Source organism: Molossus molossus, unplaced genomic scaffold, assembly GCF_014108415.1.
Source record: "Molossus molossus isolate mMolMol1 unplaced genomic scaffold, mMolMol1.p scaffold_m16_p_6, whole genome shotgun sequence".
Taxonomy (NCBI): domain Eukaryota; kingdom Metazoa; phylum Chordata; class Mammalia; order Chiroptera; family Molossidae; genus Molossus; species Molossus molossus.
In genome coordinates this window covers 60,006,145-60,034,075 of record NW_023425399.1, presented here as the reverse complement: position 1 = coordinate 60,034,075, position 27,931 = coordinate 60,006,145, and the positions used below count along the sequence as shown (strand labels likewise).

General features: G+C 40.6%; 1 protein-coding gene and 2 pseudogenes across 1 annotated transcript; all 3 read left to right on the top strand.

Annotated features, from left to right (window-relative positions):
* The first annotated feature begins 230 nt into the window (after positions 1 to 230).
* Positions 231 to 27,931, top strand: CIDEA (cell death inducing DFFA like effector a). Its single transcript, XM_036244884.1, has 5 exons — positions 231 to 281; positions 9,432 to 9,576; positions 10,640 to 10,786; positions 17,587 to 17,768; positions 27,347 to 27,931. Exons 1-5 carry the CDS (start codon positions 244 to 246, stop codon positions 27,492 to 27,494), a joined length of 660 nt encoding a protein of 219 aa, XP_036100777.1. The 5' UTR covers positions 231 to 243; the 3' UTR covers positions 27,495 to 27,931.
* On the top strand, positions 6,650 to 7,886 carry LOC118618565 (annotated as a pseudogene).
* Positions 14,847 to 15,416, top strand: LOC118618567 (annotated as a pseudogene).

Below are 27,931 nucleotides of genomic sequence, written 5' to 3'. Positions count from 1 at the left end.
TTCCAGGGTCGTCGGTACCGATCTCTGTAGCGATCTCGGAGAAGCGCTCCCCTCGAAGGGATCCGAAAGGTTGTGGACCCCGGCGCGCTCCCAGAACGCTGAGCTGCGACCTTCGGCAGAGGCGAGCCCGTGGCCAAGGCTCTGGTCCCGCGCGGGGCAGACCGCGGTGGGGCGGGGCGAGCGGCGGCCTTTTAAGAGGCGGTGCGAGCGGTTAGAGGCCGCGGCTGCGAGGGGACCCGAACCATGGAGATGGCCCGGGACTGCGCGGGAGCCCTCATCAGGCGAGTTCCGCGCTAGCCAGGTTCAGCACCACGCCTGAGGCCCCACGTACCCGGCGTCCGGAGCGCCCGCAACTTCCTGGGCCCGGCACCCCCATGAGCCCCTCACTCCCTTCCCATCTGCGACCCCTCTCCCCCTGCACCCCGTCGCGCCACGCATTCCCGCGCTCTCCGAGGCCGAGTTCGCGCGCACTCACCCCCTCCCCTGGCGCCCACGCCGGCCAGCTGGGTAGGCAGAGCCCGAGCCGTCGCGCATCTCCTCCCCCTCCTCTAGCTGGCTGTAGGTGTCAGGCATGTCCTGCCCGAGGTGCGCGGGCGTCCGCGGAACAAGTGACAATGGTGAGTGCAGGAGTGGCCGCATCTTTTGCCTTAGCGGCGGACACAGATGAGGGCGCCGTCCCAGAAACCCAGGGCAACACTTCCATGGTACGTGGGGACAGGACTTCTCGGCGTCCTCCGGCTCGCGACGGGAGCTAGGGCGGGGAGAAGCGCTGGTGTGGACGCTCGGCGGCCTCGGGCGGCCCAGGCTTACCCCTTAGGGCGAGTGCGGGCTGTGGGCTCCAGCTGGAGGGTTGGCTGATCTCGGCTGCGCCTAAACGCTCCCTGGCCCCACTTTGTTGAGCCCACCCGAATTTGTAAGGGGGAGTGGAGGGAAACCGCTGCATCCGAAGGTGGTGACGCTACCCAGGCAGGAACCAGAGACCCCCAGATCCCGCAGCCTCTTTGCCCCGCTCCTTTCCTTTCCCCTTCTTGGGTTCATTTCAGATCCTGACATACCAAACCAATCCTTGATAAATCCTAAAGATTCTGTGGTAGTAACTTTATAGATTTAAGGGAGAGATTATGTTTCTCTGAAGATCTCTAAAGTACTTCAAAGAGGATGGAAAAACCCGTGATTACTTTAAAATGCAGGTTCTCAGAGATGATGGGTCCCATTTGTTTGGAGGGATAGGGACAGGGTGGGTGAAAGGGAAAGGAGAATCACTACAAAACTAGTGATCTATAGGCTCTGAACTTGGGTTCTTAAAGGGGCTATGTGTAATGTTCAGAATCAGAAAAATAGCCGCCAAAATGTAAAGGTAATCAATCTGGACTCTACTGGCTTTCTCTTTTAAAACGAACAAACGAAAATGGAAGTCAAGTGGTGGGATTCTGGGAAGGTGCAAAACAGACTTGATTCATGCATCTTCCCTAACATGGTTTAAGCATAAAGGTAAGGCTTTTGGTTTCTTTCTTGTTTTACTGCTCTTTCCATCACCACCCACCCCACACTCCCACTCCCAGATGTAACAGCTGAACAGTTTGGAGTGCATCCTCCAAACCTTTCTTCCATGAACATTTAAACACCCACTCTCCAAGTTCCTCAGAGCACTACGGAGCTGGTGGGCTGAGTTTTGGGGATGGGTAAGAGGGCATTGATTCCTTGCTGGCATTGCCTAGAGCAGGAGGAGGAGGCAACACCTGCAGAATTAAAACTGACCCTGCTGGCCTAGCCAGTGTGGCTCAGTGGCTGATCATCAACCCATGCACCAAGAGGTCGCCAGTTCAATTCCTGACCTGGGCACATGCCCAGGTTGTGGGCCAGATCCCCAGTGGGGAATATGCAGGAGGTGACCAGTCAATGTTCTCTCTCATTAATGTTTCTATCTCTCTCTCCCTTTCCCTTCTTCTCTCTCTAAAATCAATAAAGAAAAAAAAAAAAAAAAACTGACCCTGCACTTGTATCTGATCCCTGTAACAGTGTCCCAAATCCAAAATGTATTTGTGTGAGGCTTCCTCGGGGTCAAGTGTATGGTGGAAGCAACTGGCTTATAAAATATTGCACATCAAACCATAAGGAAATATCTTGTCTTCTGAAACACATTCCTTCTGAACTTGACAAGCTCTAGGTGTGATTGGCTATTTGTTGGGACACACTGTTGTCATACTTCTTTGAAATCTACCTGTTTCCAAACTGGGCTACTATCATTCTTTAGAATCTATCTGCTTTCATACTAAATAGGAAGAAAACAATCTGAAATACTTGTTGAAAGGAACACACTTTTCTTCCTGGCCCTTCTTTAAAACCGTGTCCATGTGAGCCTGGTGACTGCCACATTTATAATTGCAATCTTGCAGGACTTCTGTCTCCTCTCAGTGCTTCTTAATTTAAATTAGCTGGTAGAATATGTCCTTTTATTAGTAAATAGCTGCATTTTGCCAAGGAAGTAACTTAATCACATCTTTTTAAAAAATCAGCTACAGGTAAGCAGTTATTAAATCTTAAACCAGTTTTTAGTTCATTAATCATCTGTAATCACTAAAGGCCTTAGTCATAACAAAAACAGTTTGAAGTCTCTTAGCACACTCTGGACTTCAAGGATGTCCACATGTGGGTTGTCCCAGACAAAGCCTGCCCTGTCTTTATGCCCTGTCAGTGATAACATTTATGCCAACTCTGAAGTTCTTATAAAGCTGATGTATTATAGTTTTGTCAAAATGGTTGCTTTGGTAGCTGTTTAGTACATCTTTCCTTTTCTTGAACAAGGAACTCTAGGTTTTGTCTAGCCATTTTAGTACAAATTTTTACCACAGTAGTCTTAGGGATATAAGCAAGGAACTGAATTTCCTGCAAGCAAATTTCCACAGTTCATGGAAAAATCTCCAAGGCTGGTGGTTACTTCCCAAGCTGTCCTATTTCTCTGCATTCCCGTATTTGCCATCAACAATTCCCTTCTTATCATTCTCTTTGTCACTCTTAGCTTTGGCAATAGTGCTCAGCTGACTTATATCCTATCCCTTTATTACTTCATGTGGGTTTCTCTTTTTCCACCTAGCAATAAAATGTGGGTTTCCCTCAGTCATTGGTTCACTCGGAATAATTCCAGGGCATTATCTTACCTGGCCTTATGGAGTCACCTCATCACTGCTGACACCAAAATGTTTCTCTGTCTGAGAGAAACCTTGTTCCTGGATCTGCCTTCTCCTCCAGCACTTTCAGAATAAACAGCAATCCATAGGGTGCCATATAAAGACACTTTCTTATGCCGGTGGGAGTTAGCACTGTTTTACTGGAGGAAAGGTCATGTCCACTATCAGTCTGTGCTTGTTTCTTTACTTCACACATTTTTACAAGTTGAGGACTCCTCAGTTCCCTTGAGGAAAAATACAGACTCTGTTTCTTTCAATTCTGAAAGATGTGTCTCTTCACAATTGTCAAGATTAATTCTATGAAGTCTGGCTTCTCTTATCGTCTTGATTTCCCTGAAACAGTCTATTTCCTTGAACGGCAAAGCATATTTCCTTGTTTGTTTGTTTTTTTCCTTTTAGTGAGTTGTTTCCCTTCCTGCTTCATATGTTTGTCTGCACTTTTCCAGGAGTTTGAGGTGACTGACATGTGAGGTATCTAAAAGCAGAATTCTAAGGGCTTCTCAGTGTTCCTATTTCAACATTTATATATTAAGAAATTGAAGAGAGGTAGCAACACATTTTAGGCATTGTGCTAATGGCCAATGACATAAATTATTCTGTCAAGAAAACCAAAAACAAGTTAGATTAATATACAGGGTGGGTCAAAAGTAAGTTTATAGTTGTTTGTATGGAAAATAATACAATAATAAATAATAATGCAAGAATAAACTCTCTTTCCCTTATTCACAACTGTAAACCTACATTTGCCCCACCCCGTATTGTTTGGCTCATGTAGCTAGCTGGTTAACCCTGCTGTTCATCTAGCTGGAATAGAGTGAATACTCATATAGTATTGATTAAATAGGTTAAGTGTATGTAAAATTTCACTTAACCCTCTTTTATATTGTATAGAAGACAGTCTTGATTTTATATAATTTTGCACATCAAATCACTCATCCTGTTCTTTAAAAAGAAGGCCAGAATTTAATTTTTATTTCTTCAAATTTTTATGTGTGCTTTATAAGCCTTTTTTCCAACAATGACCCAGTTCTTGTGTAATGGGTAAGACAAACAATAGACTGTACAGTCGTCCCTCTCCACTTCGCTACGCTTTTTTAAAAAATCAAGAATGACTATCTTGAGGGAAGTGTGAAGAGGGAGGACCAGAAATGACTGCCAGCTCTTGTCTTGTCAGAAGTTAAAGGACAATAAGACCTTTGTATAATCAACAGTGCTAGGTCACTGGAGCATTGGTGCTTACTAAGGTGTGAGCCTTTATATCTAGTGGGGAGATATGGGACCACAACAAGTAGGTCAAAGCTGTCCATGCCCACAAGCTGTGCCACTGGCCACCAGGGCCTGGACATAACATTCCAAGATATAATGAACTTTGTTCTCCCATTTCTCTGATTTTGTCCTAGCCTATCTTTTACTCAGTGACTAGGTAATGTGCCAACAGGGAGCGAGGTGCTGTGGGGAAGTAAGAAATGTACACACAGACCCTGGTCTCTGTTAGCATAGATTCTAGAAGGCATTGTGGGCAAATAACTTTCCATTTTGAGGGAGGAAAAGCTGTTGCCCTTGAGGGTCCAGGGTTCACCTCTGCTATAGGAGATTTTGTACCTGGTAGGGCAGGCACCATGGTGCAAAAGTGAGAGCTGGATTTGAACCCCTGTGCTAGCACTTGCTAACTCTGATTTTACTAATCTCTTAATGTCCTGGGCCTCAGTTTTCATCTGTAGTACTTGTGCCATAGATTTACTAGACAATGTGCTAAGTTATACAGTGTCTGGCACAGAGTGAACACGTATCTTTCTCTCTCTCCTCCTCACAAGGACTTTGCTAGTGACTTTCAGTTTCAGATGCTATGTTAAGGGTGGGAGCAAAGCCAGGTTCTAAATGTAAAGCATAATAAGGATGATATTCACTGCCCTGTCCACCAGGTTGCCAGGGATGAAACTGTGAGCAGATTCTCTGTAGCATCAGCTCAGCAGAGGGTGGAAATGTTGTTCACTGTGTTGTGTAAACAAAGAGTCTGGTGTAATTTTTGAGAATCAGGACAGGTGTTCAGAGGCTGATGCCTGTCCCACTGCTGTGTGGGTTCAGGCTCTGATTTACTCAGGGGTCTCTTGTCATTCTGATGGGGAGCCCACAGTGGAGACCATTGACCTGGCTCTATCCCCTTGCAGTTGCCTCCCTGGAAACAAAGTATGCAGTGACTCTGGTGGTCTAAAGGAAAAGGGGCTGAGAGTGTGAACTGAGAACACTGCTGTCCTTCCAGCCATAAAGCAACTCTTCCTCGAGATGTTCCTCACTGATGTTTACTGCTTAAGGTTTGAAGTTCAGAGAGACGACGTCCCATCTCTTTTCCTTTTTAACTGGGTGTCCTTGAGAAGCCACTTTGAGCTTCAGTTTTCTCATCTGAGAAATGGGTAATACTTTCCCTGTAAAGTTGTGATGATAATTAGTTAATATATGTAAAGAGCTAGCATATTGCTGGCTGTAGCAAGTGCTTAGATAGGCGCATTTATGAGGTACTAATGTGATGATGACTGAGTATATTTCAGGCCAAATACTTGCTAATAATCCAGGTCTGTAACCAGAATGTCAATTTGTTGATGAGTTAAGGGATGAGGCACAGATAGTCATTATTTGGGGCCACTCCTGAAACTGCTGGTAGCATAAACTTAATCTGACAGTGTTTGAGAGCTGGTTCATTATGATATGATCAGTTTTTTATCTAGTAAATTACTTGGTGCATATGTCCATTTATAGAAATTCAATTTAGACAACATACTATGTAAAAGTTCTACACCTAGCACTAAGCTAGGCATTATGGGAGATATAACAAAGAAGCCTTTGTCCATAAGGAAATTCCAATTTAGTAGGGAAAATAAAGCATAGATAAATAAATGACATTGTATGTGATAGGCATTTAAAAACAGTACAGGTGTTCTCTAGAATTTTAACCTTCATTGGGTTAATCTAAACAAAATGTTGTGTCAGAAAGCAGTCAGGCCCTTACTTTGTATCCTCTACAAGGTTGTCCTTTGTGTCATTCTCTAGAATCTCATTGTGCAAGTATTTGTCCAAATTGTCAACAACCATTTGAGCATCTGAAATAGGTGGGCAGTGCTCTGGGTGTAGGAACAGTGCTTCTATAGGTGCTAGTGCCGTGGGGACCAGAGGATTTAAATGAGCTCACATGTTGCTTATTACAGCCCCCATCATGAAGCAAGATCTGTCTGAAACATTAAAATTTTTTTATTTAAATTTTTATTTTTCAATTACAGTTTACTTTCAATATTATTTTATATTGGTTCCAGGTGTATAGCATAATGCTTAGACGATTATATAGTACTTTAAAAGAGCAAATTTCTGTTTTTATTCTTTTGAACAATTTCTTTATGGATATAGTCCTAGTTTTTGTTTTGTTTTGTTTTTTTAAAAAAACAAAAAAACAGCTCCTTTTCCTTGGCAAGATGATGGAGTACGACTTGACCACTTGCATTGCACACTTTTTGGATCGGCATCTAGTCTTTCCATTGCTTGAGTTTCTCTCCGTAAAGAAGCTTTGAGAGAAAAAAGAACCACAGTTGTTGTACAACTGAAACAGCTTCAGGCAGAAACAGAACCAATTGTAAAGATGTTTGAAGATCCAGAAACTACAAGGCAAATGCAGTCAACCAGGGATGGTAGGATGCTATTTGACTATCTGGCAGACAAGCATGGTTTTAGGCAAGAATATTTAGATACACTCTTGAGGTATGCAAAATTTCAGTATGAATGTGGAAATTACTCTGGAGCTGCAGAATATCTTTACTTCTTTAGAGTATTGGTTCCAGCAATGGATAGAAATGCTTTGAGTTCACTCTGGGGAAAACTGGCCTCTGAAATCTTAATGCAGAATTGGGATGCAGCCATGGAAGACCTTACACGGTTAAAAGAGACCATAGATAAAAATTCTGTGAGTTCTCCTCTCCAGTCTCTTCAGCAGCGAACATGGCTCATTCACTGGTCTCTGTTTTCTTCAACCACCCCAAAGGGCGCAATAATACTATTGATCTCTTTTTTTTTTTTTTTTTTTTTTTTTACCAGCCACAGTATCTTAACGCAATTCAGACAATGTGTCCACATATTCTTTGCTATTTGACTACAGCAGTCATAACAAACAAAGATCTTCGAAAACGCTGGCAGGTGCTAAAAGTTCTAGTCAAAGTTATTCAACGGGAGTCTTACACATATAAAGACCCAATTACAGAGTTTGTGGAATGTTTATATGTTAACTTTGACTTTGATGGGGCTCAGAAAAAGCTGAGGGAATGTGAATCTGTGCTTGTGAATGACTTCTTCTTGGTGGCTTGTCTTGAGGATTTTATTGAAAATGCTCAGCTCTTCATATTTGAGACTTTTTGTCGCATCCACCAGTGTATCAGCATTAACATGTTGGCAGATAAACTGAACATGACTCCAGAAGAAGCTGAAAGGTGGATTGTAAATTTGATTAGAAATGTAAGACTAGATGCCAAGATTGATTCTAAATTAGGTCATGTGGTTATGGGTAGCAATGCAGTCTTACCCTATCAGCAAGTGATTGAAATGACCAAAAGCCTTTCATTTAGAAGCCAGATATTGGCCATGAATATTGGGAAGAAACTTAATCAGAATAGTAGATCAGAGGCTCCAAAATGGGCAACTTAAGATTCTGGTTTCTACTGAAGAACTGTAAAGGAAAGACACAAACACACACACAAAACTATAAAAGAAAGATGAAATAATAAAACAATTATGTAAAGGGTGACATACATTTTAGAAACAACACATTGAGTATACATTTTGGAGAATTTGAATAAAATTGGCTGTGTTTTAAAAAACAAAACAAAAACAGAAGTCTACAGTCCTAGGGGAAATCTCTTTACTAGACTGGTCTCCAAAGAGACTGAACACCTACCAGCAAGGCACATCTGTTTCCTCTTATGGAGTTATTTTTAAAGAATTTCTTGCATGTTGGTTTTTAAGCATACGATGGTGTATCAAAGGTGGTTTCACATTTCTTTAATTGCTGTCAAAAGCTTCACTAATATGCAATCTTTTCTATCCTTTTTAGTTAGTAACTAGTAACTAGATCACCTTCAAGAGGCAAAGAACAAGTGCCTGGGGCTGAATCCCAGCTCTGGCACCTGCTGGCTGTGGGCCAGACTAACTTTCTTCATCTGTCAATTGAGAAAACTAAAACCATCACAGAGTTTTCTGAGGATGCTAATGTTTATAAAACAAAACATGTGTTTTTTAAATAATTTCTAAAGTAGTAAGCATCTTATCAGCCATTTATTTATTTTATTACTTTTTTTGTAGTTGCTAAGTAACTAAAATTTAATAACCAAGGTTTGGGAAATTTTTCCTCAAAAAAATTAAGTCTTGATTTGGTTTGCTATCATTATTTTTGTAGAGAAATTTTGAGTTAATTCTTTAATCAATGTGGAAATTACTTCAAAGTGTCATGTGACATACACCCCAAAGTTCTGTGCCTCCTTGTTAGTCCACCAGTTATTATAGTGTTCTGTTTTCCCTCATTGCACCTAACTTAATTTTTTGCAATTGATTTATTGCTGTAGTGATCAATTCTGGCTTATCAATTTCTGGTCTTATTGTACAAATATGGAACTAGTTGTGTGTGTGCATGCACAAACACATGCGTCTAATTTTGGGTGTATGGGATTACACTCCAACCAACTGAGCCACCTGGCCAGGGCTACATGCGTCAAATTTTTAAACTTGGCTTAGCTACTCCATGGCATCTAGAAATCATTTTCTTATATTTTTCGACTCTAAAATCCATGTTTGAAGAATATAATTCTTATTTCTTTTGGTGACTTTATTATTCTTTCTCAACTAGTTACTGCAAGGACTTGTTTTGTTATGTTTGTTTTTGCAATTACTTTCAGCAAGAAGTTCACTTTTAATCAGAGTTTCTAGATCCAGATTATGATGTCGCACTGCAAGGACTTTGAATGCTCTGGTGTAATGATGGTTGTGTTTTTAATTTTATGTATTATTTTTGATTCCTTGAATATTGAGAGATAGATATATAGCAATACATAATTTTTAATAATTTTCAACTATTGGATATCTTTTTTTACGTGTAGATATTAAAGTTGTTTGATTTCTGTGGGTTACAAACCTCTCTTTAGAGGTTTGTAATGTCAAATATATTTTTGACAGGTAATGTCAAATATATTTTTAATTTTTCTTCTCCATTTCCAGGCCCCTGACATTTATGGGATCACAGACTAAAAGAGTCCTACTCACTCCCCTCATGCATTCCTCTCGCCCTTTCCGAGTCTCCAACCACAGCCGAAGCAGCCGGAGAGGAGTGATGGCCAGCAGTCTGAAGGAGCTGCTCAGCAAGGTACCGTCAGCCCCAGTGCCTCCCACCACTGATCTCAGAAGGCTCAGGGTCTTGGCTTTAACTAAGCTAGTGCAGAGACAGAAATGTCCATGTCTTGGCCTTGAAAAGTCTAAGGGGAACCATTTCTAAAAGGTTAAAGGAGAATGAAAGGAAACATTATTGCATTTTGTACCAAAAGAAATTTCAGCACAGAGACAAAAACCTTAAAAAATAGTCATCAGTTGATAATGTAGCTTTATTTACTTGAAAAGAGAGATTATAGAGAAGCAGCAGACTTTAGAAATCTGTGTTTTGTTATAAAAGCCCGAGAAGAATAGTCCTTAATCTAAGTGCCCTAGATCACCAAATAAGGAAGACTGCATGGAGGCGGAGGCGAACCCAGACGCAGACACCCATGCCAATGAGAAATGAGCATCCAACATGCAGGCTCTGGCTAAGAGACATTCAGATATACCACCCAAGACTTAAGACTCAAGCTCCTTAAATATCATATGCACTGGATTATCCTTTTTATTTTTCAAAATAAGTACGTAATTTTAGAAACTGTAAATTTTATGAAATGTAGTAATTTATGTCACTTCATTGAAATATCTGATGAAGATAGGTCCCTTAAAAATCTTTTTTTTTTTTTAAATCCTCACCCGAGAATACCTTCCCCTATCCCCACCCTCATTTACCTTCAGGTAGAGTGGGGGAGAGAACGAGAGAAAGAGAGGGAGAAAGACAGGGAGAGAGAGAGAGAGAGAAACATCAACGTGAGAGAGACACATAGATTGGTTTCCTCCCACATGACCCTGCAACCGAGGTACATGCCCTTGACTGGAATCAAACTCACGACTCTGGTCCACAGGCCAATGCTCTAACTGCTACGCCAAACCGGCCAGGGCCCTTAAAAATCTTAACCTCTCTTTTTCCAAACCAAGACTATATCATAGACACCAATTAAAGTATATCTTGACCAAATTAGCCAGCTCTTCTGAAGTTATAATGTAATCAATGGCTGTGCATGGTCAAAATGGAATCCCCTGCTCCATTCTGTGTCTCTGATATGTTGCCAACCTAGACCCTGGATGCCCTACTTATCACCAGTGGACTGGTCACTTTGGTGCTGGAGGAAGATGGTACTGTGGTGGACACAGAAGAGTTCTTTCAGACCTTAGGAGATAACACACATTTCATGATATTGGAAAAAGGACAGAAATGGACACCGGTAAGCAAACATACTGTCATCCAAACAGCTACTGGGGTAGACTTTTTACCTACAAATGTGAATTCCCTGCTTTGGTGTTGATTTGCCCACTTTTTAAATATATCTTTTATATCACCTAATAACTGGATCTATTACCCTCAAAGGGATTCTTATAAGTATTTCTAGGAAATGTAGCATCTTTGTGAACTTGGGCTGTTTGATTTAAAGCAAATAATTCTGAGGGATAGGCTTTGGCAGTGAGAAGCTACAGATCTTACTGAAGTCTGTAGATATGACCTGGTGACCATTCACTGTTTCTATCCTTAGAAGGCCAGCAAGCTAACATAGCCAATGAAATTAGGTAGGAGTGTGTGTGTGTGTGTCTATAGTGAAGCGATAAAGTTTTCTATTTCTGGGAAAACTACAGATGACTATATATCTTGAAAACCCTCCCACTAAAAATGTAAAGCAAATATGAAAACATCTTTTTATATGCCTAAATGACCTTCAAGAAAGAGAAATCTTCAGAAGCCAAATTTTCTCTGGGAGCCAGAATCCAAAAAGGAAAGCAACACCACTGAATTTGGCTCTCACCTGTAGGCATCTCACCTGTGGGCATCCACTGACCTCAGTGACTAAGGGTTTTGTTTTGTTTTTGCTGCTGTTAATCCTCACCAGAAGACTCCCCATCCCCCCACCCCCCATTTTTAGAGAGGGTAGAAGGTAAGGAAGCAGGGGAGAAGAGAGAGAGAGAGAGAGAGAGAGAGAGAGACATCTATGTGAGAGAGACACATCGATTGGTTGCCTCCCTCACGTGCTCCCACTGGGGCCAGGGATCAAACCTGCAACCCAGGTATGAGCTCTTAACTGGAAATCAAACTTGAGACCCTTCAGTGCTCGAGCCAACACTCTAAGCACTGAGCAACACTGGCCAGGATGAGGGCTTTGGATTTGATGGATGCTGGGAGGACAGGAGAATAGTCTTAGAGTAACAGAAAGGGGAGTCAGATTAGAGATGTCCGACATAAAGAAAAGAATATTGATGGCTTCTCCTGAGAATCTGTGAAACAGTTGCCCTCATAGGTTACAGGGACTGTTGATTCTAAAATCACCCAAGCTGAAAGTTTAGTTTGCAGAGACCCAGGGAGGAAGCATCAGTGGAAGGAGTTTACTCATTGAATTCTCTTTATTCAAATAGCCTTTCCCTCCAGTCCCAGTAATCCAGGGTTGATATGTAACTAGTAAAAGCAAATAGGCTCAGAATGAACATTGACCTAGGCCTCAGAGAATTTTTGTTCCTAAAGTTCCAACAAATGGGAGTTCACAATAAAACACAAGACATAAGGACTCAGGCACTAAATGAAAGAGTAAGCAGAAATAACAAAATCAGGCCTGCAAAATCCTCAGATGTTATATCATCAGAAACAGTGTAAAATAAGTATATTTAAATTGTTCAAAGAGATATAACAAGTAATCTGAAGTAATAAGGAACAAGAAGAACAATTTAAAACTAGATAGACTCGAAAGAATAAACATAATTTCTAGAAATGAAAAATATAGCAATTCAAGTAAATAAAAACTCGGAGAAGATTATACATAATAATAAAAGACCTGGGAGATATGTCTAAAAAAGGTAACCATGATGTAACGCAAAAACAGAAAGGTAGAAAACAGGAAGGTGGTCAGAGACATAACTGAGAAGATCTAATATATGTTTGTTTGGTATTCTCAATGTGTTATTTTTTCTAATAAAACACAACACACAAACCACTTTTTAAAAATGATAACTTCAACTCCGTTAAGAATTTTGTTTATCAAAAAGTACTATAAAGGAAGTAAAACAATAAGTCACAAGTGGGAAGAAGGTGTTTCCAAGATAATTCGACAAAGGACTAGTATTCCACAAATGTAAAGGACTCACACAAACCAATAAAGGAAACAACAGACAATCCAATAGAAAAATGAGTGAAAAACAGGAACAGGCATCTGCAGAATGGACAATAAAACATAGGAAAAATACTCAACCTCATTGGTGACTAGGAAATCATAAGTTAAGACCATAATAAGATACTCTTTTACACCATTATTAGATTTGGTATTGTTAGGCTTTTAAACATTTTCCATTTTTAAGATATGGAACAATGAACTCTCTTATACTCCCAACAATTACTATGTAAAACAGCTTACTTTTATCCCATGGAGTTGAACTGATCAAGTCCATTCCTAGACATATACCCAGCACAGGATACCCAACCACATGCTTTTATGTAAATACACATAAATGACACACTGTCTTATATTCATTAGATGGAATACTATTCTGCTATGAAAATTAATGAAGTACAGCTATAGACATCTATATGAATAAATCTCATCAACTATGTTGAGTGAAAACATGGCAGAATGATACATTAAGCAAGTGGTCCTCAAACTTTTTGATCTCTCTTTCTACTCTTAAAAATTAATGAAGACTCAAATAGTTTTGTTTCTGTAGATTATATCAATAGAACCTATAGATATTCGTCAATTGGGTTCTCAACTGAGGAGTACTTTGGCCCTTGGAGGACATTTGGCAATGTCTGAAAACTCTTTTGGTGTTTACAACTGAGGCAAGGGTATACTACTGGTATCTGGTGAGTAGCGACCAGAAATGCTGCTAAATATTCTTCAGTGCGCATAAGACAGCTCCCACAATGAAGCATTATCTGGCCCCAAATGTCACAGTGCCAAGGCTTAGAAATGATAAGCTATAGATATAGGTATTTCTCATATTCGAAATTAAAATTGAGGAAAAAAATTTAATGTATTATGTCATTAAAAATAATAACCCAGCCCTGGCCCAGTGGCTCAGTTGGTTGGAGTGTCATCCCATACACCAAAAGGTTGCAGGTTCAATTCCCAGTCAAGGCACATACCTACATTTGATACCTAGTCAAGGCATACAGGATGCAACCAATCATTGTTTCTCTCTCACATCAATGTTTCTCTCTCCTTTCCTCTCTCTCTCAAAATCATTAAAAACATATCCTCAGGTGAGAATTTTTAAAAAGATTAAGAAATAATGATAACCCAATACAGGTTATTGGAAATCACATATTTTTATAACAATAACTATTTTTCAAAATATTTGGTGAGGAGTAAAATTGTTTTACATTTTTGCAAATCTCTTTAATGCCTCATCTAATAGAAGATAGCTAAATTCTCATCTGCTTCTGTAGTCAACTTCTATAATATATTGTTTTGATGGAAGTATGTGAAGAAATTATGACCTTACATATATAGGTAGTTGGAAAGGGGAGTATTTTAATGATCTTTTCTAATGGTTGAGGCTACTCTTCTTTGATACTACATCAAAACGCAACAAGTGGTAGTTTCATAAAGGCTGGCTGCAGTGTAGAATCTGAAGGCATACCTGTGAAGTTTGCCTCATCTGTTACATTGAAACCCATTGCTCTGTCTTGCCCTTTAGTGGATCTTTTTGGTAGGGATGATTTTTAACATTATGCGTTGGTCATTTAGAAAATATTGATTCACTGAGTCATGCAGGTTTCCCAAATGTACAGTGAAGAATGCCACTACTTGTGAGAGAATGAAAACAAAAGGGCAAATTGCATCTTAATGTTTATTATAAAAATAGTTTTAATTTCTCAACCCCTTGAAAGGGTTTCAGGATGCCCCAGGTGTCTCCAAATTACACTTTGAGAAACTCTGCATTTAACCATTTATAGATAATTCAAAAATATATATAATTAGCTATATAATGTTTAAGATATACATGTGCTAAAGATTAAAAAAATAAGAGAATGATGCACAACTTATATGGTTTTCTCTTGAGAAATAGAGGAATATAATTAGGAAAGGCCCATAGAGTGATAACGTTTTGTTTTATGTAGAGTGGGTACACCCATCATCTTATTTTTCCTTATTTTTACATATATTGTATGTCCACTCCTATACCTGTCAAATACTTCATAATTTTTCTAAGTGGAAGAAGAAAACTGTAGACAAATTATAAAAAGCATACAATTTAAAATAAAATATCCTGGATGGCCCCGGAGATGCTTCTGGAAGTGACATCACCATGGCTGCCCAAGGAGCACCCCAAGTTCAGTTCAACTTGTATTGGTTGGTGATGGTGGAAAACTACCTTCATGAAATGGCATCTTACCAGGGAGTTTGAGAAGTATGTAGCCACCCTGGGTGTCGAGGTTCACCCCTTCATGTTCCACATCAACAGGGGACCTATCAAGTTCAATGTGTGGGACACCATAGGCCAGAAGAAGTATGGCGGACTGAGAGTTACAAGAACTGGCATAGAGACCTGGGGCAAATGTGTGAGAACATCCCCATCATGCTTTGTGGCAACAAAGTGGACATTAAGGACAGGAAAGTGAAGGCAAAGTCAATTGTCTTCCACCAAAAGAAGAATCTTCAGTACTACGACATTTCTGCCAGAAGCAACTACAACTTCGAGAAGCCCTTACTCTGGCTTGCTAGAAAACTGACTGGAGACCCTAACTTGGAGTTTGTCACCATGGTCGCTGTTGCCCCACCAGAGGTTGTCATGGACCCAGCTTTGGCAGCACAGTATGAGCACGATCTAGAGGTTGCCCAGACCACTGCTCTCCCAGGTGAGGCCGACGACCTGTGAGGAAGGGAAGCTGGAGCCCAGCGTCAGAAGTCTAGTTTTATAGGCAGCTGTCCTGTGATCTCAGTGGTGCTGTGTTTGCCACTTTATTATAGAGCTAAGCAGAACTTGTGCTTAATCTTTGGGAAGCTAAAGGAGATGAATGGGCTTTGGAGTGAATGTGGCAGTTAAAAATACCTTCATTTCTGGACCTACCTATTTGGCTATTTTGGAACGGAGTTGTTTCTTTGAGTTCAGCTGTAAGAATACTGCAGTTGCATCACAACATCCAGTGGTGGTACCTTGTTTGTTACTGTCATTCTCATACCTTTTGTTTAGAATCAGAATAAAATTGTATTTCAAATATCTAAAAACAAATAAAAAAATAAAATATTTTTAAAGTAGCTGATCATACCAGCAGATTGGAAGATCACGGGGTCACTCAGTTACTATGGGAGATTGGTTAATATGTGACTTGTATAAGCCCCTAGAGTGGGTAGGTGCCAAGCTAAAGTACCAGGCAGTGATAGGGTGTACTGGATACAAATAAGTCTGCAATATGATAGTTCAAGGAGAGGCCTAAAGTCATCTCAGTCTAGTAGTGGTCTGGGTGACATGAGTTTGGGTTGGAGCCTACTCTTGACTTCCACTTTTCAACCATCTTCCTCCAAAGTGGAAATGTGCATCTCAGAGCCAATTATAGATCCTACCCCACTTGGAGGTGTTTTTTTCCAGTGAGCCAATTTTATTCGAGTTGGACAAGAACGTCCAACCCAGAAATCGCCACCAGGGGTCTCCCTTCTTCAGTCTAAATGCCTTAAAACCTGTGAGGAAGTAGCTGCTTCTTTTTTATTTTTTAATTTAAAGTTTTATTATAAGTAGCTTCTTGAAGCACTTTCAGGGAGGCAGTCATTTCCTTCTTTCTTAGTCAGCAGTACAGAACTCCACACGCCCGTGTTGGGTCACAAGCAGATTAGCTTTGTGAGCACATCTTGATTTTAAGACCAAGACTCAAGGAAGCCTTTTAGGGAATGTAAGATAAAAACTTTCAAACAGCAGAAAGGAACACAAGACAATAAAAAAAAGCTATGGCCGAATTATAGATGAAAACCCCTTTTGATTCTGTAATCTTGATTTTTTTTTAATGTTTCCTAAAAGATGGAGAGTTTGCAACCCCTTAAAGTAAAGAGGCTGCAGGACCTCTTGTGCATTAAACATTGGGCAACAACCAGAATCTCTCACTGTGTATGTTCTGTGTGAGAGGAAAGAGTGATTCCAGCAAGAAGGGTTTGAGTACTTCAACAATAAATTGTTTTAACTTCAAATATAGTATATTATCGTCATTATGAATTTAACAGTCATAGCATCAACTACTCCCAAACCCATAGAATCATGAAACTTGACTTATGTACATTTGAATCCTAAATACTGCAAGGTACATGGGAGGGGCAAACACACAGGAAGAGTAGCCCCTGGGTCTGGCATTTGTTCCCTGGGACAGCTCTGTTCTCTTGTTTTTTCAAAGCTCTCAGTGGGGAAGATTATATTGCAGTGATGTTTATAAACACTTTCTCCTCTCAACCTGAAGGGTCTATGATGTTTCTGGTAGACTGATAGTGGATAATGTAAGCAAACAGCTTTCAGTGTGTCCAGAAAGTAAGTTTTCATCCAGGGCAGTTACTAGAAAATAGGGGACGCCCTAGGAAGTTCTCACATTGTACCTTACTGTAGCCATATGATTCTGAAACTTTCTGCCCAGAAACCTCTTATAAAATTGAAATAATGCTGCCTGCTTCTCTTTAAACAGACTGTGTCATAGTCATGAGACCATTCATGTCAATCAAGTAACCATGGTCACCTTCAGTGAAGAGTGTGAGTGCCTCTCAATACCGTGTGTCAATAGCACAACCATTCATTGATATCTGGGTCCTGAAACCAAGACCCCACAGCCGAATCATAGTCATCTGGAGTCTCTAAACTCAAAGTAAATTAAGGAAAGATACTTTCTTATGAGTTTGGACATGGTAGCAATATATACATATTGTTCTGAAAAACATTCCTTAAATAATTAACAGCTTAGTCACTAACAGATTTTAAACTGACAGAGCCAAAACTAGCATTAAACCAGAAGTACAGGATTTGCATGTTATAGGCAGGATGCTCCTTTACGTATCTTCCTCACTTACTGTTCCAGGCTACTAACTACGTGACTGCTCACCAGCAGCCAAAGAAATCAGGAATAGCAAGAGTCACCTTCGACTTGTACAAGCTGAGTCCCAAGGATGTCATTGGCTGCCTCAACGTGAAGGCCACCATGTATGAGATGTACTCAGTGTCCTACGACTTTCGGTGTATAGGGCTCAAGGCTCTGCTGAGGTAACAGACTTTGGGGTCAACTGAGGGGTCTGGAAACTGCATGTGACTTGGTCCAGGCAGACTGTCCCCAGTCAGCCTGTCCCCAGCTTGCTCTTCTGCATCCCAAACCCAGCGCCTCGGAGGCCCTGGCCTGACCGGTCGCTATTGAAGTTCACATAACACATATTGTCAGACAGCAGTGGAACTCTTACGCCAGACTTATTTCAGAAAACAGAAAGTCTTAATTCAAAATATACTTTTTTTCTCCAAAAGCCATTAAATACATAATGGAAACAAAAATTTAATAAATGGAAAGAACCAAATTTCTTTTAAAAACTAGAGCTGTACATTTTTAAAAATTTTTTCTTTATTGATTTTAGAGAGAGAGAAAGGGAAAGGGAGAGAGAGATAGAAACACTGATGAGAGAGAACATCGATTGGCTGCCTCCTGCATACCCCCCACTGGAGATTTGGCCCACAACCGGGGCACGTGCCTTGACCAGGAATCGAACCAATGACCTCTTGGTACATGGGTTGATGCTCAACCACTGAGCCACACAGGCCGGGCTAGTGCTGTACATTTTTAAACCTTAATTCTGAGCAATGACAGCTAAAACCAGAGCCATGGAGAATCTGACCTGGTTTGTACAGAGTAGCCACCCATACCTGGATATTCTTCTGCATGTATTTCTGTATTACTGCTAACTTGAAGCCAGTGGTAAGATGGGAACGTGGCTGGGGCCAGACTGGCTGCCTGGCATCACAGGGGAGCCCATGGAAGACAGATCCCCAATCCATACCCCAACCTATTTGAACAAATTCTTTATGTTCACCAGGAACACTCCTTCAGACACCCTGCACTGAGCCCTGGTCTGAGAGGGACACCCACAGTTCCTCTTAGTCTTACCTCTGGGAAACTAGCTGTGTGACTTTTAACAGGTTACTTCATTTCTCTGAGCCTCTTTTTCATCATCTTTTAAATGAGAAGGTTGCTTTCAAGCTCTTTGTGATTTGCTCTGAATACACCTTTATCTATCCCTTCAGTAAATTTCTCATTGATCCTCTTCAGCACTAATTGTCTGGGGAGGAAGGGATGGAAGGAGACACTGGCAATGGCAGAAGGTCTTTGAAGCTGGTCTAAAGAGGTGGCAACTGCTGACAACAGTGATTTCTCACAGCCTCTTGGGGCAGGGGCCTACCTGCTTATTTGAAGATAATTCTCTCCACTATCCTATAAGGACTGCTCTGATCTTCCCAGAGCACAGGAAGGGAAGTGCTTTGAAAATGAGACTGCTCTCCTCTAACAGGTTTCCAGGGCCTGGCACAAGGTCAGCGCCGTGATGCCTTCTTCGTAGACCTTGTTTCCCACTTAGAACTGTCAGTGGCTGACTCCTAGACAACTGTTACTGTCCTAGTGGTGGAATTGTGACTCCCAGGAGAGCGTCCTCTTTTTCCTGAGACGGGAGATAATATCTCGATTGCTTGACTTTCAAAGTCAGACAGGAGAGTTACAACTTAGAAAAGTATAGTAAAGAAAGTAAACCTGACCTCACTCCAAACTCAGCCTTCTTATCACTAATTCTTACCACCTGATAGATCTGATGACACCACAAACAGCTACAGAAGTCACAAAGGCCCCAAAAACGAAGGCATCGCCTGCCAGGGCCCCACTATGGGACATCAGGAGCAGAGAGCTGTTCCAAAGAGCACAGCTGAGCCCTAGATTTGAATGTCCTTATAAATTGACATGCTTATTTTTATTTTTTATCTTTATTGTTGAAAGTATTACAGATGTCCCCCTTATCCCCCCATTGACCCCTCCTTGCTGTACCCACCCCCTCCAGCTTTCCCCAAACTATTGTCTGTGTCCATTGGTTGTGCATATATGCATATAAGTTCTGTGGTTTATCTCTTCCCACCCCTCAATTTCCTTCTCTCTGAGGTTTGTCAGTCTGTTCCCTACTTCTGTGTCTCTGGATCTATTTTGTTCAACAGCTTATTTTGTTCATTATATTGCATAAATAAGTGAGATCATGTGGTACTTATCTTTCTCTGACTGGCTTATTTCACTTAACATAGTATTCTCCAGCTTCCTCTATGTCATCTCAAAGGATAACAGATCTTTCTTTCTTACAGCTGCATAGTGTTCCATTGTGTATATGTATCACAGCTTTTTGGCCACTCATCTATTGATGGACACTTGAGCTGTTTCCAGATCTTAGCAATTGTAAATAGTGAACATAGGGGTACATATATTCTTTCTGATGGGTGTTTCAGACTTCTTAGGATATATTCCTAGAAGTGGGATCGCTGAGTCAAATGACAGTTCAATTTTTAATTTTTTGAGGTAACACCATAGTGTTTTCCATAGTGGCTGAGCCTCAGTCTGCATTCCCACCAGCAGAGGACTAGAGTCCCCTTTTCTTCACACCCTTGCCAGCATTTGTTGTGTGATGATTTGTTGATGGCAGCCATTCTGGCAGGTGTGAGGTGATACCTCATAGTCAGTCATTTTAATTTGCATCTCTCTGATGATTAGTGATGTTGAGCATTTTTTCATATGTATCTTGACCATTTGTATGTCCTGTTTGAAGAAGTATCTATTCAGGTCCTCTACGCATTTTTAATTGGTTTGTCTTTCTTTTGTTGAGTCGTATGAGTACTCTATATATTTTGGAAATTAAGCCCTTATCTGATGTATCATTGGCAAATATGTTCTCCCAGAGTGTGGGTTTCCTTTTCATTTTGATGCTGGTTTCTTTTCCATGAAGAAGCTTTTTATTTTGATGTAGTCCCATTTATTATTTTATTCCTTTGTTTCTCTTGCCCTAGGCAACCTATCAGTGAAAATCTTGCTATGTGTGATGTCTGAGATTTTGCTGCCTATATTTTCTTCTAGAATTTTTATGGTTTCATGATTTACATTTAAGTCTAGTATCCATTTCAATTTATTCTTGTGTATGGTGTATGTTGGTGGTCTAGCTTCATATTTATTTTTGCATGTAGCTGTCCAGTTTTCCCAACACCACTTATTAAAGAGGCTGTCTTTACTCCATTGTATGCTCTTGCCACCTTTGTCAAATATTAATTGAGCATAATGTCTTGATTCATTTTCTGGGTTCTCTGTTCTATTTCATTGATCTATATGCCTGTTCTTGTGCCAGTACCAGGTTGCTTTGATTAGGATGGCTTTGTACTATAACCTGATATCCAGTGTTATGATCCCTCCAACTTTATTCTTCTTTTTCAAGATTTCTGTGGCTATTCAGAGTCTGTTTTGGTCCATATAAACTTTTGGAGTATTTGTTCTAGATATGTGAAATATGCCATTGGTACTTTAATAGGGATTGCAATGAATCTGTAGATTGCTTTGGGTAGTATGGACATTTTAATGATGTTGATTCTTCTGATCCATGAACATGGTATATGCTTCTACTTTTTTATATCTTCTTCTGTTTCTTTTTTCAATGTCTTGTAGTTTTCTGAGAACAGGTCTTTTACCTCCTTGGTTAAGTTCATTCCTAAGTATCTTATTTTTTTGTTGTTGTTGTTGCAATGGGAAATGGGATTGTTTTTTTAGTTTCCCTTTCTCAGTGTTCATTATTGGTGTATAATAATGGCCTTGATTTCTGTATGTTAATTTTGTACCCTGCTACTTTGCTGAATTCATGTATTAAATATAGTAGATTTTTGATGGAGTCTTTAGGGCTTTCTATGTACAATATCATGTGATCTGCAAATAATGAGTTTTACTTCCTCCTTTCCATTATAGATGCCTTTTATTTTATTTTATTTTTTCTTGTCTAATCAAGCCTTTCAGAACTATGTTGAATAAGAGTAGCAAAAGTGGGCATCCCTGTCTTATTCCTGTCCTTAAAGGAAATGCTTTTAGTTTTTGCCCATTGAGTATGATGTTGGCTGCAGGATTTTCATATATGGCCTTTATTATGTTGAGATATGATCCCTCTATTCCCACTTTGCTGAGCATTTTTATCAGAAATAAGTGCTGAATTTTGTCAAACGCCTTTTCAGCATCTATTGATAGAGCTTATGATTTTTATCTTTCTTTTTGTTTATGTGACATATCACATTCATTGGTTTGCAAATATTGGTTTGCCTTGCATCCTTGGGATGAATCCCACTTGGTTGTGGGAATAATTTTTTTTAAATATATTGCTGGATCCTATTTGCTGATATTTTGTTGAGCACTTTGGTATCTTTGTTCATCAGGAATACAGTCGGCCCTCATTTATTGTGATTAATCAGTTCCAGACTCTACCACGATAAATGAATTTCCGTGAAGTAGGATTCTTTATTTATATACAGTCATCCCTCACCACTTCATGCTTCGACTTTCACAGCTTCACTCTATTGCAGTTTTTTCAAACACAGTATAGCTATATTTGAAAAAACCACAATAGAGTGAAGCCGCAAAAGTCAGAGCGTGGAGTGGCGAGGGACAACTGTATTGAACCATAGTTTTCTTTCTTTGTAGTGTCTCCATCTGGTTTTAGAATTAGAGGTATGCTGGTCTTCTAAAAACAGCTTGGAAGTCTTCCTTCCTCTTGAATTTTTTGAAATAGTTTGAGGAGAATAGGTGTTAATTCTTCTTTGAATGTTCAGTAAAACTCCCCTGTAAACCTGTCCAGACCGGGGCTTTTGTTTTCTGGGAGTTTATTGATTACAGCTTTAATTTCCTTAGTTGTTATTGGTCTGTTCAAGTTTTCTGACTCTTCCCAGTTCAGTTTTGGAGGACTGTGTGATTCTAGGAATTTGTCCATTTCACCAGGGTTGTCCAATTTCTTGGCATATATTGTACATAGTATTTTCAAATAATGCTTTGTATTTCTGTGGTATCAGTTGTTATTTCTCCCCTTTTGTTTCTGATTTTGTTTATTTGGGTCTTCTCTCTTTGTTTCTTGGTGAGTCTGGCTAAATGTTCATCAATCTCGTTTATCTTTTCAAAGAACTAGCTCTTGGTTTCATTGATCTTTTGAGTTTTTTTGTTGGTTTTTTTTTTTTTTAGTCTCTATGTAATTTATTTCCACTCTGACCTTTATTATTTCTTTTCTTCTACCTTCTCTGGGTTTTTCTTTTTGTTCACTTTCTAGTTCTTTAAGTTGTAGGGTTAGATAGTCTATTAGAAATTTTTCTTGTCTCTTGAGGTAGGCCTGTAGTGAGTGCTATGAATCTTCCTCTCAAGACTGCTTTTGCTGTGTCCCATAGATTTTGTGTTGTTGTGTGTTTATTTTTATTGATTTCCAGGAAGTTTTTTATTTCTTCCTTGGAACAAAATGTTGGTACAATATTCATTCATTGTTAAATAACATGGTATTTAGCTTCCACATGTTTGAATGTTTTTGAGTGTTTTTATTTGTAATTAATTTCTAATTCATGCCATTGTGTACTAAGATAATTGATATGATTTCAATCTTCTTAAACTTGTAGATACATAGTTTGTGACCTAACATGTGGTCTGTCTTTGAGAATGCCCCGTGTGCACTTGAGAAGAATGTGAATTCTGCAGTTTTGGGATATAATTCTCTGTAGATATCTATTAAATCCATCTGATCTAGTGCATCATTTAGAGTCTTTGTTTTCTGGTTAATTTTTTGTCTAGAGGATCTATCCAGTGATATTAGTGGGGTGTTGAAGTCCCTAGTATGATTATATTGCTATCAGTTTCATCTTTTAAGTCCTCCAGAAGTTTTAAAATATATTTTGGTGCTCATATATTGGTTGCACATATGTTTATTAAGGTTATAGCCTCCTGTTGGATTGATCCTTTTAATATTATGTAGTGGCCTTCTTTGTCTCTTGTTATGGCATTCATTTTGAAGTCTATTTTATCAGACATGAGTATTGCTACCTTAGCTTTTTTTTTTTTTTTTTTTTTTTTCATTTTATTGGAATTTTTTTTTATTCCTTCACTTTCAACCTATGTGAGTCTTTTGTTGTGATGTGGGTCTCTTGTAGACAACATATATATAGGTCATGTTTTCTTTTTAGTTTTTAATTTTTTTTCCTTATTGATTTTAGAGACACAGAGGAAGGGAGAGGGAGAAAGAGATAGAAACATCAATGTGAGAGAACATTGATTGGCTGCCTCCTGCATGACCCCCACTGGGCATTGAACCCACAACCTGGGCATGTGCCCTGACCAAGAATCAAATCCATGACCTCTTAGTGCATGGGTCAACATTCAACCACTGAGCCACACTGGCTAAACTAGGTCATGCTTTATTATCCATTTATCTACTCTGTGTCTTTTTCTTTTTAATATATTTTTATTGATTTTTTTAGAGAGAGAGGAATGGAGAGACAGGTACAAACATCAATGTGAGAGCTGCCTCCTGCATGTCCCCTTCTGGGAATCAAACCTACAACCTGGGCATGTATCCTGACTGGGAATTGAACTAGGAACCTCTCAGTCCATGGGACAACACTCAATCCACTGAGCCACACCAGCCAGGCTACTCTGTGTCTTTTCATTTGAGGATTTAACCATCTACATTTAAGGTTATTACAGATATGTTCTTATTTACTGCCATTTTTATTTAGTATGCCTATGTTTCTGTTTCTTCTGCTTATTACAGAAGGCCCTTTAATATTTCTTGCAAGGCTGGTTTGGCCTTAATATATTCCCTTAGCCTTTTTGTGTCTGGGAAGCTCTTTATTTCACCTTCTATTTTGGATTATAGTCTTGCTGGATAGAGTAGTCTTGGATTCAGATCCTTGTTTTTCATTTTCTTTAATACTTCATGCCATTCCCTGCTGGCCTGTAGTGTTTCTTTTGAGAAATCAACTGACAACCTTAAGGGAGCTCCTTTGTAGATAACCTGTTGCTTTTCTCTTGCTGCCTTTAATACTCTCTTTGTCTTTAATTTTTGGCATTTTAATTATGATGTGTCTTGGCATGAGCCTCTTTGAGTTCTTCTGGCTTGGGGCTCTCTGTGCTTCTTGAACTTGTATGTCTTTTTTATTCACCAAGTTAGGGAATTTTTTTGACACTATTTCTTCAAATAGAGTCTCTAATTCTTGCTCACTTTCTTTTTCTTCTGGCACTTTTACGATGCAGGTGTTGTTATATTTCATATTATAGCACAGCTCTCTTAAACTGTCCTGTTTTTTAATTGTTTTTTTTTTTTTTTAGGTTCTCCAATTGAGTGATTTTTTATTCTACCCTGTCTTCAAATTCACTGATCTAATCTTCAGCTTCCTCTAATTTGCTGCTTATTCCTTCCTATGTCATTCTTAAGCTTTTATCTTTTTAAATTATTATTATTATTATTGATTTCTTAGAGAAAGACATGAAAACATTGATGAGAGAGAAAGACATTCATCAGCTACCTCCTGCATGCCCCCTATGGGGAATTGAGCCCACAACCCAGGCATGTGCACTGACCGGAAATTAAATTGGGACCTCTCAGTCCATGAGACAATGCTTAATCTTCTGACTCACACACTGAGCCAACATCTCCCTGTGGATATCAATGTTCTATAGATTGTGGCTCTCTCTGCTGGGTTTGGATGTGTATGGAAGGGACCAAGCTGAACACCAATGTCTGCTCTTAATCTCCCAGGTAGTCTCAGGCCAGGCAAAATTTATGTATCTCAGAGTCTCTGCCTGCAGGTTGACTCTAAATCTCAGTCACTTAATGAACCTCAGGTTGTAGCCTTCAGCTGAATGAAAATTCCACCAGATGGGCAGGATAAGAGGATTTCCAGAGGGTGAGGCAATTAATTCCCCGCAGGATAAAGCTGTTTTGAGAGGATAACTGTGACTGAGAAGAATGGTTTATGCAGTGTGGGTTAATGACTCAGCACAGGGAGCCAGGCCTCAGTCTTCACAGCTTGGTCCCCAGAGCCACAAAACCTAATAACCACGAGATGAGAGATGGGCCCAAGGCTCAAGGGCCCAAGGCTCAAAGTGCCCAGAGACTTGTCTCTGCCTGTAGGCTGTCTGGTAGCCTCTGACAGTTAATGAGCCTCAGGTTTCAGTTCTGTAGTTCTGTGCTAGGTGCTGACTCCTCCCAGCTGGTCAGGGTTAAATTCCAATGTGTGGGGCAGTTGCTTCCCCAGGCTATAGCTGCTTTGATGGGAAAACTCTGCCTGAGAAAAATGGTTTCTGCAGCATAGGTCAATGGCTCAGCCCAGGGGCACAGGCAGCTGCCTTCGCAATTCAGCTCGGTGGTCCCCAGATCCCCAGAAACCCAACAATTGAGAGCCAGGCCCAAGGATTAAAGCATTCAGAGACTCATCTCTGCCTACTAGCTTGTTGAGAGTCTCTGACAGTTAATAAGCCTCAGGTTGTGCTTCTCCTGGCCAGGCCCCCAGGCAGGGTTAAATTCCAAAGAGTGGGGCAGTTGCTTCCCCCTCCCCAGGCTAAAGCCACTCTGATGGGAAAAGACTGCCTGAGAGAAATGGTTTCTGTAACGTGGGGGAATGACTCAGCATAGGGCTCCCAATGGCCTCCCTCCCAGCTCTCTCCCCAGCACCATGAACCCCCGACTACCCTCATGCAGCTCTAATCCAGTCCAGCCTCCCTCTGCCAGAGTCCAAGGTGAGTGGTTATAGCTGTAATTTAGTGCACGGGCCCTTCAGGTGGGTGCCCATGTTCCTAGCTCCTCTCCCTGCCAGGTGTTTTTCACAGCCAAGTGTTATGTGGGCGCCTTTCCCTGTTCCACCACTCTGTGCTGGGGACTCAGCTTGAGGTTTAAACCCCGGACTTCTCAGAGGGAACTTCTCAAGACTAAGACAGCCCTCAGCTGCTGCCTGTGGGAGCCCAGCCAGCCCTCTCCTGCCTCCACACCTCCTATCAGTCTCGATGTGGGCTCCTCTTTCTATCCCTGATTATAAGGGTTCTCTCCAGCTGGTCTTCACTTGGTTATTCCAGATGACTTTTCTTTATTTTAGTTGTAATTCTAGTTTGGTCTTGGAAGATGGTCAGTGTAGCTTCCATTCACCCTGCCACCGTTTTTCCTGTTTTGAAGTGACAAGCTTTAAAACTGGAATGAAGCCCTTTAGCTTTGAACTTGGTAGAGAATAAGAATTTGAGTTAGAGCTATTATTTTAGTCTGAAATAACATGAGTGCCAGACTCAGCCTTAGGATTTAAATGCCACAACAGGTCAAGTTGGGATGTCCCAACCACCTTAAGCAAACTGGGTCATAGAATCACAACTGCAGTTTGTGTAAGCCTCTCCTCCAGCCTGATTTCTCCATTCACTCCTTACTTGACTGATTTCAGTAACAGGCCCCACTCACCCAAGCCACCAGAATAGGCAAGTAGCCAAAGGATAGGACATAATGTATGCTCTGAGGAGCACAGTCTGCCTACTCAGCTCTTTCTAGTTACTGAACAATAGGCCACATTTGGAAATGGCTAGTGGAAGAGTAATCCTGGTCAGTGTCATCAGTATCACCTGGGAACTCAACCATAAATGCAGACTTTCAGGTCGTGCTCAGACCTCCCGAGTCAGCATCTGTGTGTTGGCTAACCCAGGCAGGACTGGGGGATGTGAGCATTGCCTATTCTGTCTTTTCTTCACTGGCTCAGAACTCCAAGCCTGATGCATATCCTTGTCCCTTCTGTTGCAGGAGCCTGCTGAGGTTCCTGTCCCATGCTGCCCAGGTGACCGGACACTTTCTCATCTACATGGGCAAGCACATGCTCCAAGTGCTGGGTGACACAGAAGAGCAGACTTCTCCTGGGTTGCGCTCCAGGCAGAAATTCACGGTTAGATAGGATTGCACTTTGAGGGGCTTAGCAGGCCTTGACCCATACATTCCTTCTCAAATGACAAAATTTGAAGATGCTTATGTTCACTTATGCACTATATACACATACACTTGTAGTCTGTTCGTCACTTCTGCTCAGGAGTGTACTCAGGTGAAAGAAAAGGGGCTTGATGACACATGACACAGGGGTGGAGGCTTTGCAGTAGGATGCCTGAGGGGGAGGAGACTTGTAGGTGCCCCAATGTGGGGAGGAAGGGACCCAAGAGCAGGAATGTCTTGGGTGGTTAAGGAGCAATACCACATGCATTAGGCCCTTTTGGCTTCTCACCTCCTGCCATAAACCAATCACAAAAGTTATTTGTAGAATACTCTCTGGTGTCTCTTTCATCTTCCAAAAAACAAATAAAACTTTCATATAGAAGCAAACTCAGCCAGAAATCTTTT